Below are 12334 nucleotides of genomic sequence, written 5' to 3'. Positions count from 1 at the left end.
TCAGAGCAGCGGCGGTACATTTCTGCAGCTCATTAACAAGGCGAGGAAATGAGTCAGACAGACAGGGGTATCGCTGTGTGATCCTCAGGTGAGATTAGCTCCTTGTAACAGCAGACTTTGTATCAGCCTGGATTCTGCTGGTGGTTTTGTGTCTATTTCAGTCCGTGAGCAGCTGCATCAAACTCTCAAAGAAAATAAATGTCAATCAGCCTCAGTTCACTGAACACAATGAAGTCACTAGCGTTCCCTCAGGACTGCGCACACATACCTCGGCTTACAATACAAAACACACACATGGTAGGCACATGTAGGAGAAGAGTGTGCACGCATGCACGCACGCACGAAAGAGTCTGAACCCCTAATTGCTCCCGATGTGCAGGTTGGTGCCTTGCATGGCATTTCCGCTGGCATCAGTGTGTGAATGAATGTGTGTGTGTATGGGTGAATGTAATGCACAATCTCTGTAAACCGCCTTGGATAAAGGCGCTATATAAATGCACCATTTACCACACACACACACACACACACACACACACACACACACACACACACACACACACACAGATAAACAAGCTACTGTACTTCTTGGATATTAATCAATCAACTAACAACTTACGGTAAATCAGATAAGGTATCACAAATGTGGGAACAGAGTGGCATTCCGACACACCACCATTTCGACTATGTGGCTTCTGTGTGCACTGCGGCTAGCGTTAGGGTTAGGTTAGGTACAAGGTTAGTAATGCGTCGGAATAGCGCGCTTCAGGATTCCAGTGTATAAGTTATAACCCACAAATGCCAAGCACAACAAATCTGTGTATGCGTCCGTCCGTGCATGCGTGTGTCCTGGGAGCCCACCACCACTGTTGATTGATGAAGGTCATATAGGCTGAAACAAATTTTACAGATTTTATTTCCTTCATTTTTACAAGTGACCTTACAAGAGGGTGAGGTTGTGCAGGAATGATTTTTCTGTTTTGTATGCGTCTGTGGAGTTAACATTACTCTCATAGACCCCCAGGTGTGGTTATAAATATATCTTCTATATCTATAAATATGTCTTCCCTGTGTACTGTATATGTGTGCTCAATCGAAATACACCACTTTAGTGTCATCGTGAAATCATCCCCTCCATTATCATACAACAACAGCTATGGGCGAGGTGGGTGGTGCTAATGTGAAAACCAGGTATACTTAATGAACTGGTGGTTGTGGCCACATAAAAACATCATTTAACACTTCCTGTACACATTGTTTTGAAAAAAAATCTTCCTCCTATAGTATAGTAACTGATGATCATGTTTTAGGGGGGGTGGGGGGGGGGGGTAGTCTTGTCTCTAACACCTGCAGTAATCCTCTTATCCTCCATCTAGTCTCATTGTCATTAGCTTCATATTCATCCATCGTCTCCTCTTGTTGAGAACAAGATGGATGGATGTTGATAGTGGGGAGGAGAGAATTGTAGGCAGCTAGCTGCGAAACATACTGTATGGAAAACAGACGAGACTAGCAGCACAGACCTTATCACTTGGTATCTGGAAATAGATCTCACACCCAGTAGACGTTGCCAGTAGAGTCTCTCTCTCTCTCTCTCTCTCTCTCTCTCTCTCTCTCTCTCTCTCTCTCTCTCTCTCTCTCTGTGCACGTGTCGTGCATGCCTCTGTGAAGAACATAATGGGGATATTTTAGGATTAGGTGAGGTTCATGGCACTGGTTAGTAGGCTAGGAATTTAGCAAATGGGTTTAGGTTAAGTGTTATGAAGTATGGTAATTTTAAATCAACTAAGTATAGTAATTAGGGATGTCGCGATCAATTTTCTTTGCTCGCGATCCGATTCCGATAATTCGATTTTGAGTATCTGCCGATAGCGATTATTCCCGATATATATTTTTATAGAACACTTTATGCCATATCACAATAGTACAATATCCAAAATCACAGACAATCTCCAGACTAATATCATGATATGGATATAATATTGATACTATGATCCAATCACATTGTTTTTCTCAAGATCCGATTCCAATCATTTGTAAATGACTTGATCGGCCCCGATTGATCGGCCCCGATGACGTGATCGGATGGGGACAACCCTAATAGTAATATGACATACACACGATAACGGTTCTTAGGTGGCTAAAGAGTCCTGTCCACAACACACACACACACACACACACACACACACACACACACACACACACACACACACACACACACACACACGGTCATGTGCCTGTGCATGTGAGCACATGCAACTCAAATCTGCTTTCTCACCATAATTACCATCAGGAGATCAAAGAATGTGCCACAGCTGACGGCTGTGATATTCAAATGATGAATCCAACAAATCCTTTTATTCTGCTTCTCTCTCTGAGAGTGACCTACTGTACTAAATGCATTCAGCCAGTTTACAACTGGAGATGTCTACACCGGTCTCCCTCTGCCTGTGTTCTCCCAGCAATTTCTTTATTGTCTCTGACACCTGTGGATTTTTATAGCGTGCGTGCGTGTGTGCGTGCGTGCGTGCGTGCGTGTGTGCGTGCGTGCATGCGTACGTACGTGCGTGTGTGCGTTTGGGGGTATTCTAGAGTAAAGATATAGGGACCGACTGGGGAGGGTTAGTCACCATGGAAACCAGGCATTAACGAGCTCTTAGCTTTCTACATCAAACACCTCAGGGGGAATGAATGACCACACACACACACACACACACACACACACACACACACACACACACACACACACACACACACACACACACACATACACATATGCACATACATGCACACTACACACATGCAAGTACTGATAGGTACGTTGCTTGTTGGTAACGCTGACAGCACCCGTGACACTTCAAACTCACAATCACCATACCTGACCAGAATGGTGCACTCTATTGAGGATCAAACCATAACTGAAGCCACACACTAAACCACCACACAGTGCTCAGAAGGACATCAAACATGAACACTACACGAGGCATGTACAAAGGCCATCCCTGTTATCCTCTCCCTGTGCTCTCCCACTTGCTGCCTCCCAGCCTAAAGGGAAGCCCTGGCCCACATTGAAACACTGCCATGCTGTTATGTTAGTAAATTAATTGATCACAGCATCCATAACTAATCCTCATGTACAGAGTTTTGTGAGGCCAGGCTAAGGAGACCAAGCAGCTGAAAGCCATGCTCCTGATAGCTGTCATTACAGATGGGTTTGCTATGGTTTCCTCTTTTTTGTTGTTGGGGCATTATTTGCACAAATGTAGAATTTGTCTAGTGCATTTGCACTAGCCGTGTAAACCATTCGTTCTTTAGAACTATAGGGCGTCTTCTACTGAGGGGGAAATTACTCTAGTTGGATGTAAGACAATGAGAGACACTTTCACTGGTGATTCTTCTGCTGTAAGCCATTCTAGTTCAGAGGCTAACTTAGACCAGGCGTATGTCGTTTATCCGTTTGGTTCGTCTCTTATTGGCACACCGGTTGTGCAATTGCCTCCAAACTTTGCACAAATATAATGCATGCCATGGGAAATACAATAAACATTTCATGCTTGCAACTATCATATTTTCTGTGCTTTGTATTGTATTTGTATGCATCTACAATATTGCTTAACACCTTTGCCATGCGCCCCCCCGGGAATGCTCTTATGTGATAGGCTATGCGTCACACTTCCAGTTACAGTACATAGCACATACGTGGAGGACACGGACAGTCACGCTGTTCCAACGACGAAAACAACACAACGCAGCCGGACAGGACATCACTTTGAAATCAATTGGTACTTTGTAAAAAACAAATAATGGTGGACATGGACAATTGGCTATGCGCTCTCGCCGCTCTGTTCAAGGAACAATAACGAACAGATCAATCACGGACACAATTTCACCTTTTTAACCCGCTCTGTTGTCCAAACACACTGTAGGCTGTATGTTATATAAACACATCACTGTCTGCTGCACAAAAACATCACAGTCCTTTCAGACGCACAATTTGACACACATACGAGAATCAACGCTTGGTTTGAGCAGCAGCAACAGCTAATTATTTAATTTGCTTGCCTTACTTTCTAGTACTTTCAACTTTACTAAAGTTGCGCTGCTTATTTGATTACTTTAGCAGGAGCGTGTGTGTGTATGACTTTCAAAGTGACTGCTCCTCCCCAACCCCCATGTCTCTGTTGTGCCAGCCAGTACTAACAGTGTGTGTGTGTGTGTGTGTGTGTGTGTGTGTGTGTATGCTACCACGCGTGTCTCGCATTGAACCCACCACATAAGCATTTGTGTCTCACCAAACCTGCCCACAGCGGGATGTCTGCTCGCCAATGCATTTCAAATGCCCACAGGCACAGCGCAATAAACAAATGTGAAACTCTTGAGGCTTCTTCTCTTTTTTTATTGAGCAATGCCAGTATTTTAGCTACCTCACACACGTTGCTTTTGCTGCTACTACCTGGATGCATAGCGACAAATTACGTTCATTCATCAACATAGGCATATCTTTGTCATTGCCTTTGAATTTTGTGTCCCCCTGAAATCAAAATGTCTATACTGCACAAGATGTACACCCCCTGGACATGATGTACAATTATACAACAGGTCGTTTCGAGGAAGCAATCTGATTGGTTGAAAGAGCTTTCTAGCTGTGCTTAAACCACGATAATGGCACGGCTAATCAGAACAAAGAATTCAGCCGTGCTTTTCTTTCAGAGCGCAGCAGACTCGTTGGCTAGGCTAGCTAGTTTCTTGGGACATTTGTGGTCGTATCTGCCATTGAAAAAATAATATTTGTCGGCGATTATCTTAGTTTTAAGGGTAACTGTTGTATAATTGCAATATTACACTTCTTTATCGTCATTAATGCACACCTGTGATATTTTTGGTGCTAAGTGACAAGCAGGGATGCACTGGGTCCCATATTTCAGAGTCGTATGACCCGGCCGGGGATCAAACCCTCAGGGTGGACACTCTTTACCACAAGGCCACTGAGCTGGTCATATATTATAATGTTGCCACTAACATTATGCTTTTTACCACCACTGCTACGTGTAACAGATTGCTGCCAAGGGAACCTTTTTATGAGCCTACAGCAGGGGTGCCCACACTTTTTTGACTTGAGAGCTACTTTAAAAATGACCAACAAAACAAGATCTACCCACCAAAATATTATCCCATATCTGAAAAGTTAAAAAATGTACCTGAAGGGGCTTCTGAATAGCGGTGCTGGCGTTACATATAAGACCAACACACTCAGAATGAGATATAGAGGGGGAAATTGGAATTGGTACCGTTTTGTTTTGTTTGTGCGCAACACTCTTGAAAACAAAGCATTTCATTGTGGGTTTGAGCTGACAGGATGATTTGAAGTCACCTTAATTCAAGTGGCATATATTGTTTAGGGTCATGTCATGTGATCTACCGTACCTGCACACCCTTTGTGATCTACTGGTAGATCACAATCTACCTTTTGGGCACCCCTGGCCTACAGCATGACAATAATATACAATCTTGATTTATTTTTCCAAATTACATTACATTACTAATCTAATAACATATGTGATCTAATAACTAATAACTAATCTAATAAATGATATCTAATTTAGTAATTAGTTATTACTGCATATATACCACTCTCTATTCTCATCAACTCGCATGAATCATATATACCCACTACTCACAACACCGTGTTCACTACATGTACACAATTACCACATTTTTACACCAATAAATAGCACTAAATAGCAACAACAAAACTGTTAAAATAACTTTATTGACCTTTAGCCTAGACAAATATGCCATCCATGGATATGGATGGAATCAATTAAAACATAGCCAATTTATACAGCAACTACATCTCTAAAAAAAGAAAAACGTCATGTATACCTCCTATCGCACACATTATCTGTGTACTATTTGTCTCAATTAACTTTTTATTTCCCTTCTACTCTCATTCTACTGTACCTCTATCCTCTTTCTTCTCATGTAACAATTTCGACCCAGCTTCTTTAAGCTGTGACATTGCAAATATAACTGATTCAGATTCTACAGTTTAAAGCTCCCTTTCTTTTACTTGTCTCTAACTGTGGTTCCTCTGCGTACTGTATGTGTCCCCCATGCAGGCCTGACTCCAGACACACTGTGCCCTCCGTCTCAGGATGCTAGTCCAGTGAGCCCTGAACCAGCTGCCCCAGGGTCCCACTCCCCCTCTCTACACTTCCGCAGCAAGGCCCAGCATCGGCGCTTCTCCATGCAGGTTGTGTGTGTGTGTGTGTGTGTGTGTGTGTGTGTGTGTGTGTGTGTGTGTGTGTGTGTGTGTGTGTGTGTGTGTGTGTGTGGGGGGTGCGCGGGTGCGTGCGCGCAAATTCACTTGTATTGTGCATGCTCCATCTTTAGCATACGTTGATGTGAATTGAAGATCTACATGTTAATGAGCAAAGACAACACTCTGCAAAAGACAAAAGGGAAATTAAGAAATAATAATATTGAAGCGAGTTAGATTTGATCTTGAAAACCAACACAAAGAAAGGCAAATACATTGCCAGGTCACATCCACATGCATTAAAACAACAAGTCCTCCTCCTCCCAACTAACTAGGATGGCCTTTGTAGGAGCCATGAATCACCATCCTACAGTACCAGACACACCGAGAGTTAATTCACTGTTCCGCCTTTTCTATAAGTGTCCCTGTGGAAAGATCATGAATCACTTCTCTGTCTTTCTCATACTTCACAAGGCCCAAAGTCCAGACAGTTGAGTGTATCTTGTTGGAAATGTTATTTAGTCACTCTGGAAAAATGTGGTACTTTAAAAGACTGCAGATGCCACAACATAAAGTGCATATGGTGTCACGGCCTCCCATAAGGTATACCTCGACCACGCAGCCCACGCTTAATTGTAACCTGGCTAACGTTGTGTTGTTTTGTTTGTTGCACATGCTGTAGGATGTCAGTAAGCACATGCCCTTGGAGATGCCTCTTGGTCTGCCTCCAGAGTTCCTCAAGAAACTACAGCTAGAGAGTGAGGACTCTCCCCCCTGCAAACCTCTCAGCCGCATGTCTCGACGTGCCTCACTGGTCAGTGGCAATTATACAGTCAATATATGTACCGTAATTGTCCACATACAGAGGTGTAGTCATACACTAGGTTTACACTTTTTGACTGTTACAAAGCAGAGGCTAAATATAAATGGTTGGTTGCTGACTGGTGCCCTTAAACTTTGGAACAATGTAGAAATATAATTTACAAACACTGGCTTGGAAAAAAGATGAATGGATCTTGAATGTAGTTCTCTAAACCTGCATTTGACTTTTCTTGAGACCTTCTCACAAATATAAACTTTACAAGCCTATTTCCTGCCTTTTATTTACAACACATTTGTAGTTTAACAATATTGCTATGGAAATACATATGCTGATATTGCTATAGACATATTTCATTTTGTGTGAATGCATGACTGTGACAGACAAGAGAACCATAAGGCTGGATATGGCAGGAAGCTGATTGTTCTATTTATTTTCTCCTCAGTCTGACATAGGCTTTGGGAAATTGGAGACGTATGTAAAGCTGGGCAAACTGGGTGAGGTACGTGTCTCTCACATTGAGTATACAATACACAGATCCAGGCTGTCAGCCATCTGGAATGACAGAAACTGAATTACACATTGTAAAATGTCCTTGCTGTTGAGAGTGGTCTTTGTACAATGATTGCATCAAGTGGCCCAAGCACGGTGCTGTACAGTATCTACTGTAAGCATTAACCGTTGTAAGCAATGGCAATCCAGTGATGAGTGTCCATGTCACAACAGCAGGCCAGCAGTAACTTGGGGCCAGAAAGGAGCAGTGTAGTGATTGAATTGACCATTTCTACGCTCGTCTGTCCATTTAACTTTGACTTAGCAGGAGCAGTGTGAGTCTAGCCTGTCTGAGATGCTAAACACCTGATCAAATAACAACGCAGACAGCATCATGGCTTAAGGCTCTGTTCTGTTCTGTTTTTTATGGCCATACTGTATATTGAATATATAGTATACAAGGAGAGTATACTGTACAAGGAGAGTAATGTCAATAGAATATAGTATATTTAGTATTGACGTTATTCTCCTTGAATCAGTTCTGGTCACTTAGGTTGGTAAGATTGTTGAAACAGTCCACCTTAACTGGGCGGTACTCTAACTCTGCTCAGTCCTGCTGCTGTGAGAAGATTGGATGCAGACGTCTTCTCAAATCTCATCACACAGCTAGACGCCAGCTAAATGATCATAGATCTCTCCAGAGAGAATTAATGCAGTGGGGGTTTTTCATGACTTAAGAGTCTTAGCGATTAGTAACAGACGCTCTCTGCATTGGCCACAGTCACAAGGCACAGCATCAGCTATTGGGCATGGTGGTGGAATGGTGACTATGAATGAGCTAATTTTATATTCTACCAACATAGCTTGCGGCTTGTGGTTTTAGAAGCTCTACTTCTCCCTGTGTTACGCAGTAAAGCATTACATGGGAGGAGATAATGTTAATCTGATTACACATTGTAGATGGAACCAGTGTGTAGAAGGACACACTGTGTTCTTGTTGATCTATTTTTGCATTTTCTAAACAGCTCCCCAAGATGAGTTAAAATATGTATGAATCTTATTGTGATGCTGCTGGTAGGTTAAAGAATTAATATTGATCGTGAATGAAATGATCTGCCTCTTTAGTGTTTGGATTCTGGTGGCACGTACAGCAAGATGAAAAAAGATATATCATTTAATCAAATTAGTTTCAGCATTCCAGTGAAATGTGCTGCTAGTTATAAGGTCATTCAGAGTCTGTACTGTACTGATTTATAACTCAAATTATTGTTACCTTTCTAACACCTGTACCTCATAAGGCAAGGCACGTTAAATAAAAGGCAGTAGAGAAACTAGTTTTTAGCCTGGATGTAAAAGTATTCAGAGTTGCTGCAAGCCTCAAATCTTGTTTATTTACTTTGTAGACTGTCCCAGATAACCTGAGACTTCTTGAGGTTTCCTAGGGTAAAAGAGAGCAAGACGTGCATTAATTTTGCCCCTAAGTAAACAGGCTTGTAAAAAGGCCTGCTATGAACACGGTAACACCTAACAGTACACAGCTAATTATCGGGGGGAAAATGATTAAAATTGGCAACAGCAGCACTGTTATACTATGGAGTTGGAGTATAAATTAGACAATAGGAACTATTTCCTGTTTCTACCAGAGGACAAAGTGCTTGCTGGTTATGATGTCATACATTTATTGAAGCAGACATGCCTTGTGGCATATGAATGGTTTAACAAGAAGCCATGTCAACTCCTTTCACAACATGCAGTCAAAGATCATCAGAACGTGTCAACGTGACCCTGCATGGTTTTGTGTACATGCCCATGCATAATTATGTATTGTGTACACTACGCACGCATTGCATAATATGTTCGTGCGACGTGCATGTCTGTGTGTTGGTGTGTGTATGTTGTAGGGGACGTATGCCACAGTGTTCAAAGGGCGGAGCAAACTGACGGAGAACCTGGTGGCATTGAAGGAGATTCGTCTAGAACACGACGAGGGGGCACCCTGCACCGCTATCAGAGAGGGTACAAAACCACACACGCTATCCTCCGGTCTGGAGTGTATGAGAGTGATGACCTCCAGTGGTTGTAGTCCATAAGTGTTGTAGATCATTTCTTCTTCTCAATACTTCAATACTTGTAGTCATTGGGCCCTATCTTGCTCGCCGCCTTAACCCTTATCCCTAAACTTCTTTGCCATTTTTTGCAGTTTTTTAAAATGTTTTTTAATATTTCTTCCGTAGTATAATTCAAAAAGTGAAACTTTCTTATAGTCATTGCGCATAAAGTGAAGTATTTAAAACCTGTTTTTGTTTTTTCATCTTGATGATTATGGCATACAGCTCAAAATAGGCCATAATAAAAATCCAGAAAGTATGTTAATGTATGCAGTACAAGCTTTTTAAATATATAATTAAACATTGTATGCACGATGAATTGAGAATAATATATGAAAGTTTCACATTATATTACGGAAGAAAATAAACATTTGCACAATATTCAGATTTTTGAGAAGGAGCTGTAGGATGAGTTAGAGTAGGTAAGACCTATATACAGTATACACGCCCTTAGCTGGTCTAGGATGGAGTCCTGTCCCAACAGTGACTTCCTCCCGTGTCTCCTCTTCTTCACTGTGTCCTTGCCAATGTGTCCTCTGTATGTCTGTAGTGTCTCTACTGAAGAACCTGAAGCATGCAAACATTGTCACTCTCCACGACATCATTCACACAGAGCGTTCCCTCACTCTGGTCTTTGAGTATCTGGTGAGTAAGTCCACACACTGACAGGTAGAACATACATTTATTGTGTTACTTCAGTGGATTTGCTTCAGTGGAATACCTGACAGTTACACTATTTATATGTGTCTCTTTAGGACAGTGACCTCAAACAGTACTTGGACAACTGTGGAAATCTCATGAGCATGAACAACGTCAAGGTGAGCATAACATTTTTTAAACACTGTAAATGAGTCCGTTTGATGAGGGCTAGGTGCACAGAAAAATGACATACCAAAAGATCTCCATCGTTGCCAAAAGTTTATTTCATCAAAGGTTTCCAAAAATTAAATGCTTAAATTCAAGCATCCAGTGTGGACATTACCAGTCCCTATACACTGTCCTAGGGCAGAGCTTCCCGCATTGTGCCCCTCTTCCTCTCATGTCTCACCATGGACTGACTACATGAAGTCCAACTCAGGCCTCTCACTAGTGGCCCATACCATCTGTCTAGAGACAGGTTTCCCCCAAACATTCACATACACAACTAGTGAACATGTAACCCAGAAAACATTTCAAACATTTACAGTATACTTGTCAATCCTAAAATAATTAACAAACCAGGTTTTAAGCAACCCGTCCCGTTGTAACCATACTAAATAGTATGTATTACCAGACCCATGCACCCCTGCAACATGGTGCAACCCAATTGAATCCTCCACCTATAAAAGGAGCAGTGGATTCAGTAGTGACTCTTTTGTGAAATTTTGACCAGGAAATGAGGATGGTGTGAGTAGTGGGTGTTTGAGTTATCATTACTATGTTGTCAAACTGTTGGACTTTGAAAGGAATAAAAGTATGTTTAACCAACCAACTGTCTCTGTCCAAATGATGAAATGAAATGAATATATGCATATAAAACGGTAGAAGTCAAGGTCAACTGATTGCTAACTTAGCCGGCATAGTTAAACAGCAAACTGTTGGATAATGACTGAATACCGACAGGTGGGAATACTGAGTATGAAATGAGGTTATGCCAAACAGAAAATGAAAACCAAACAAACATGTGTGGCTCAAGAGGAAAAGTGAGAAAGCATTCTGTCTTTATCACAAACACCCAGTACATTTTATTTATGAAATGAGCAGCGCAAATGGAAGTCTGCTAAGGTTCATTCCTGCCCATCAGCGTGGATACTGGGGTTCAAATCCTCCTTGTTGCATCCAACAATTCCTTGACAACAACCTTAAATTTAATAAACAGATCAGCTCCGTGGTCAAAACTAGTTTTTATCAACTTAGGTTCGTGGCCAGGATCAAGGGCTACCTTTCCCAACCTGACCTTCAGAGAGTCATCCACGCCTTTATCTCATCGCGGCTCGATTATTGCAATGCGCTATATGTAGACATGGACCAGTCCACCCTCAGACGTCTGCAACTTGTTCAAAACTGGTACGAGGAAGCGTATCACTCCCGTCCTTGGTTCCCTCTATCGGTACTCATGGACCCTTACACCCCAGCCAGGGCCCTGAGGTCAGCTGACCAGCGGCTCCTGACTGTGCCCAATTCCAATTACAGGTCCAGAGGTGACCGTGCCTTTTCAGTGGCCGGCCCCAAACTCTGGAACTGTCTGCCCCTACATATCAAGTCTGCCCACTCCTTAGAGGCCTTTAAGTCTTTACTTAAAACCCATCTCTTCTCCCTGGCTTTCAATGTTTGACCTAATTAACCTGTGTACTATTTGTGTTGCTTTGATTTTGTTTTACTATGCTACTTGTGTTTGCCTCATGATTGTGTACAGCACTTTGGTTGACCTTCTGGTCTCTGTAAATGTGCTCTAGAAATAAAGTTTGATTTGATTTGGTTACTTTTACACCACTGCTTTTCTCTGTAGATCTTTATGTTCCAGCTGCTGCGAGGTCTGTCCTACTGTCACAAGAGAAAGATTCTGCACAGAGACCTCAAGCCACAAAATCTCCTCATCAACGAGAAGGGAGAGCTCAAATTGGCCGACTTTGGTAGGGAACTATGCACACACATGTGCATGCTCGCATCATACACTCG

At 42.2% G+C, this 12334-nt stretch overlaps 1 protein-coding gene across 1 annotated transcript in view; it reads left to right on the top strand.

The window, feature by feature from the left end:
- cdk18 (cyclin dependent kinase 18) overlaps positions 1–12334 on the top strand; it is a 42234-nt gene that overhangs the window by 16683 nt on the left and 13217 nt on the right. Inside the window, exons 3-9 of the mRNA XM_080786019.1 lie at positions 6117–6250; positions 6939–7070; positions 7522–7578; positions 9470–9584; positions 10227–10321; positions 10432–10494; positions 12165–12288. Of these exons, the coding sequence (XP_080642145.1) occupies positions 6117–6250; positions 6939–7070; positions 7522–7578; positions 9470–9584; positions 10227–10321; positions 10432–10494; positions 12165–12288 (720 nt within the window). The remainder of the gene's footprint in view (positions 1–6116; positions 6251–6938; positions 7071–7521; positions 7579–9469; positions 9585–10226; positions 10322–10431; positions 10495–12164; positions 12289–12334) is intronic.

The sequence above is a fragment of the Protomyctophum bolini genome (genome assembly GCF_963924005.1).
Source record: "Protomyctophum bolini genome assembly, chromosome: 2".
Classification (NCBI taxonomy): Eukaryota; Metazoa; Chordata; class Actinopteri; order Myctophiformes; family Myctophidae; genus Protomyctophum; species Protomyctophum bolini.
The sequence above is the reverse complement of the archived record's forward strand: the minus strand, read 5'-3'. Positions and strand labels throughout refer to the sequence as shown.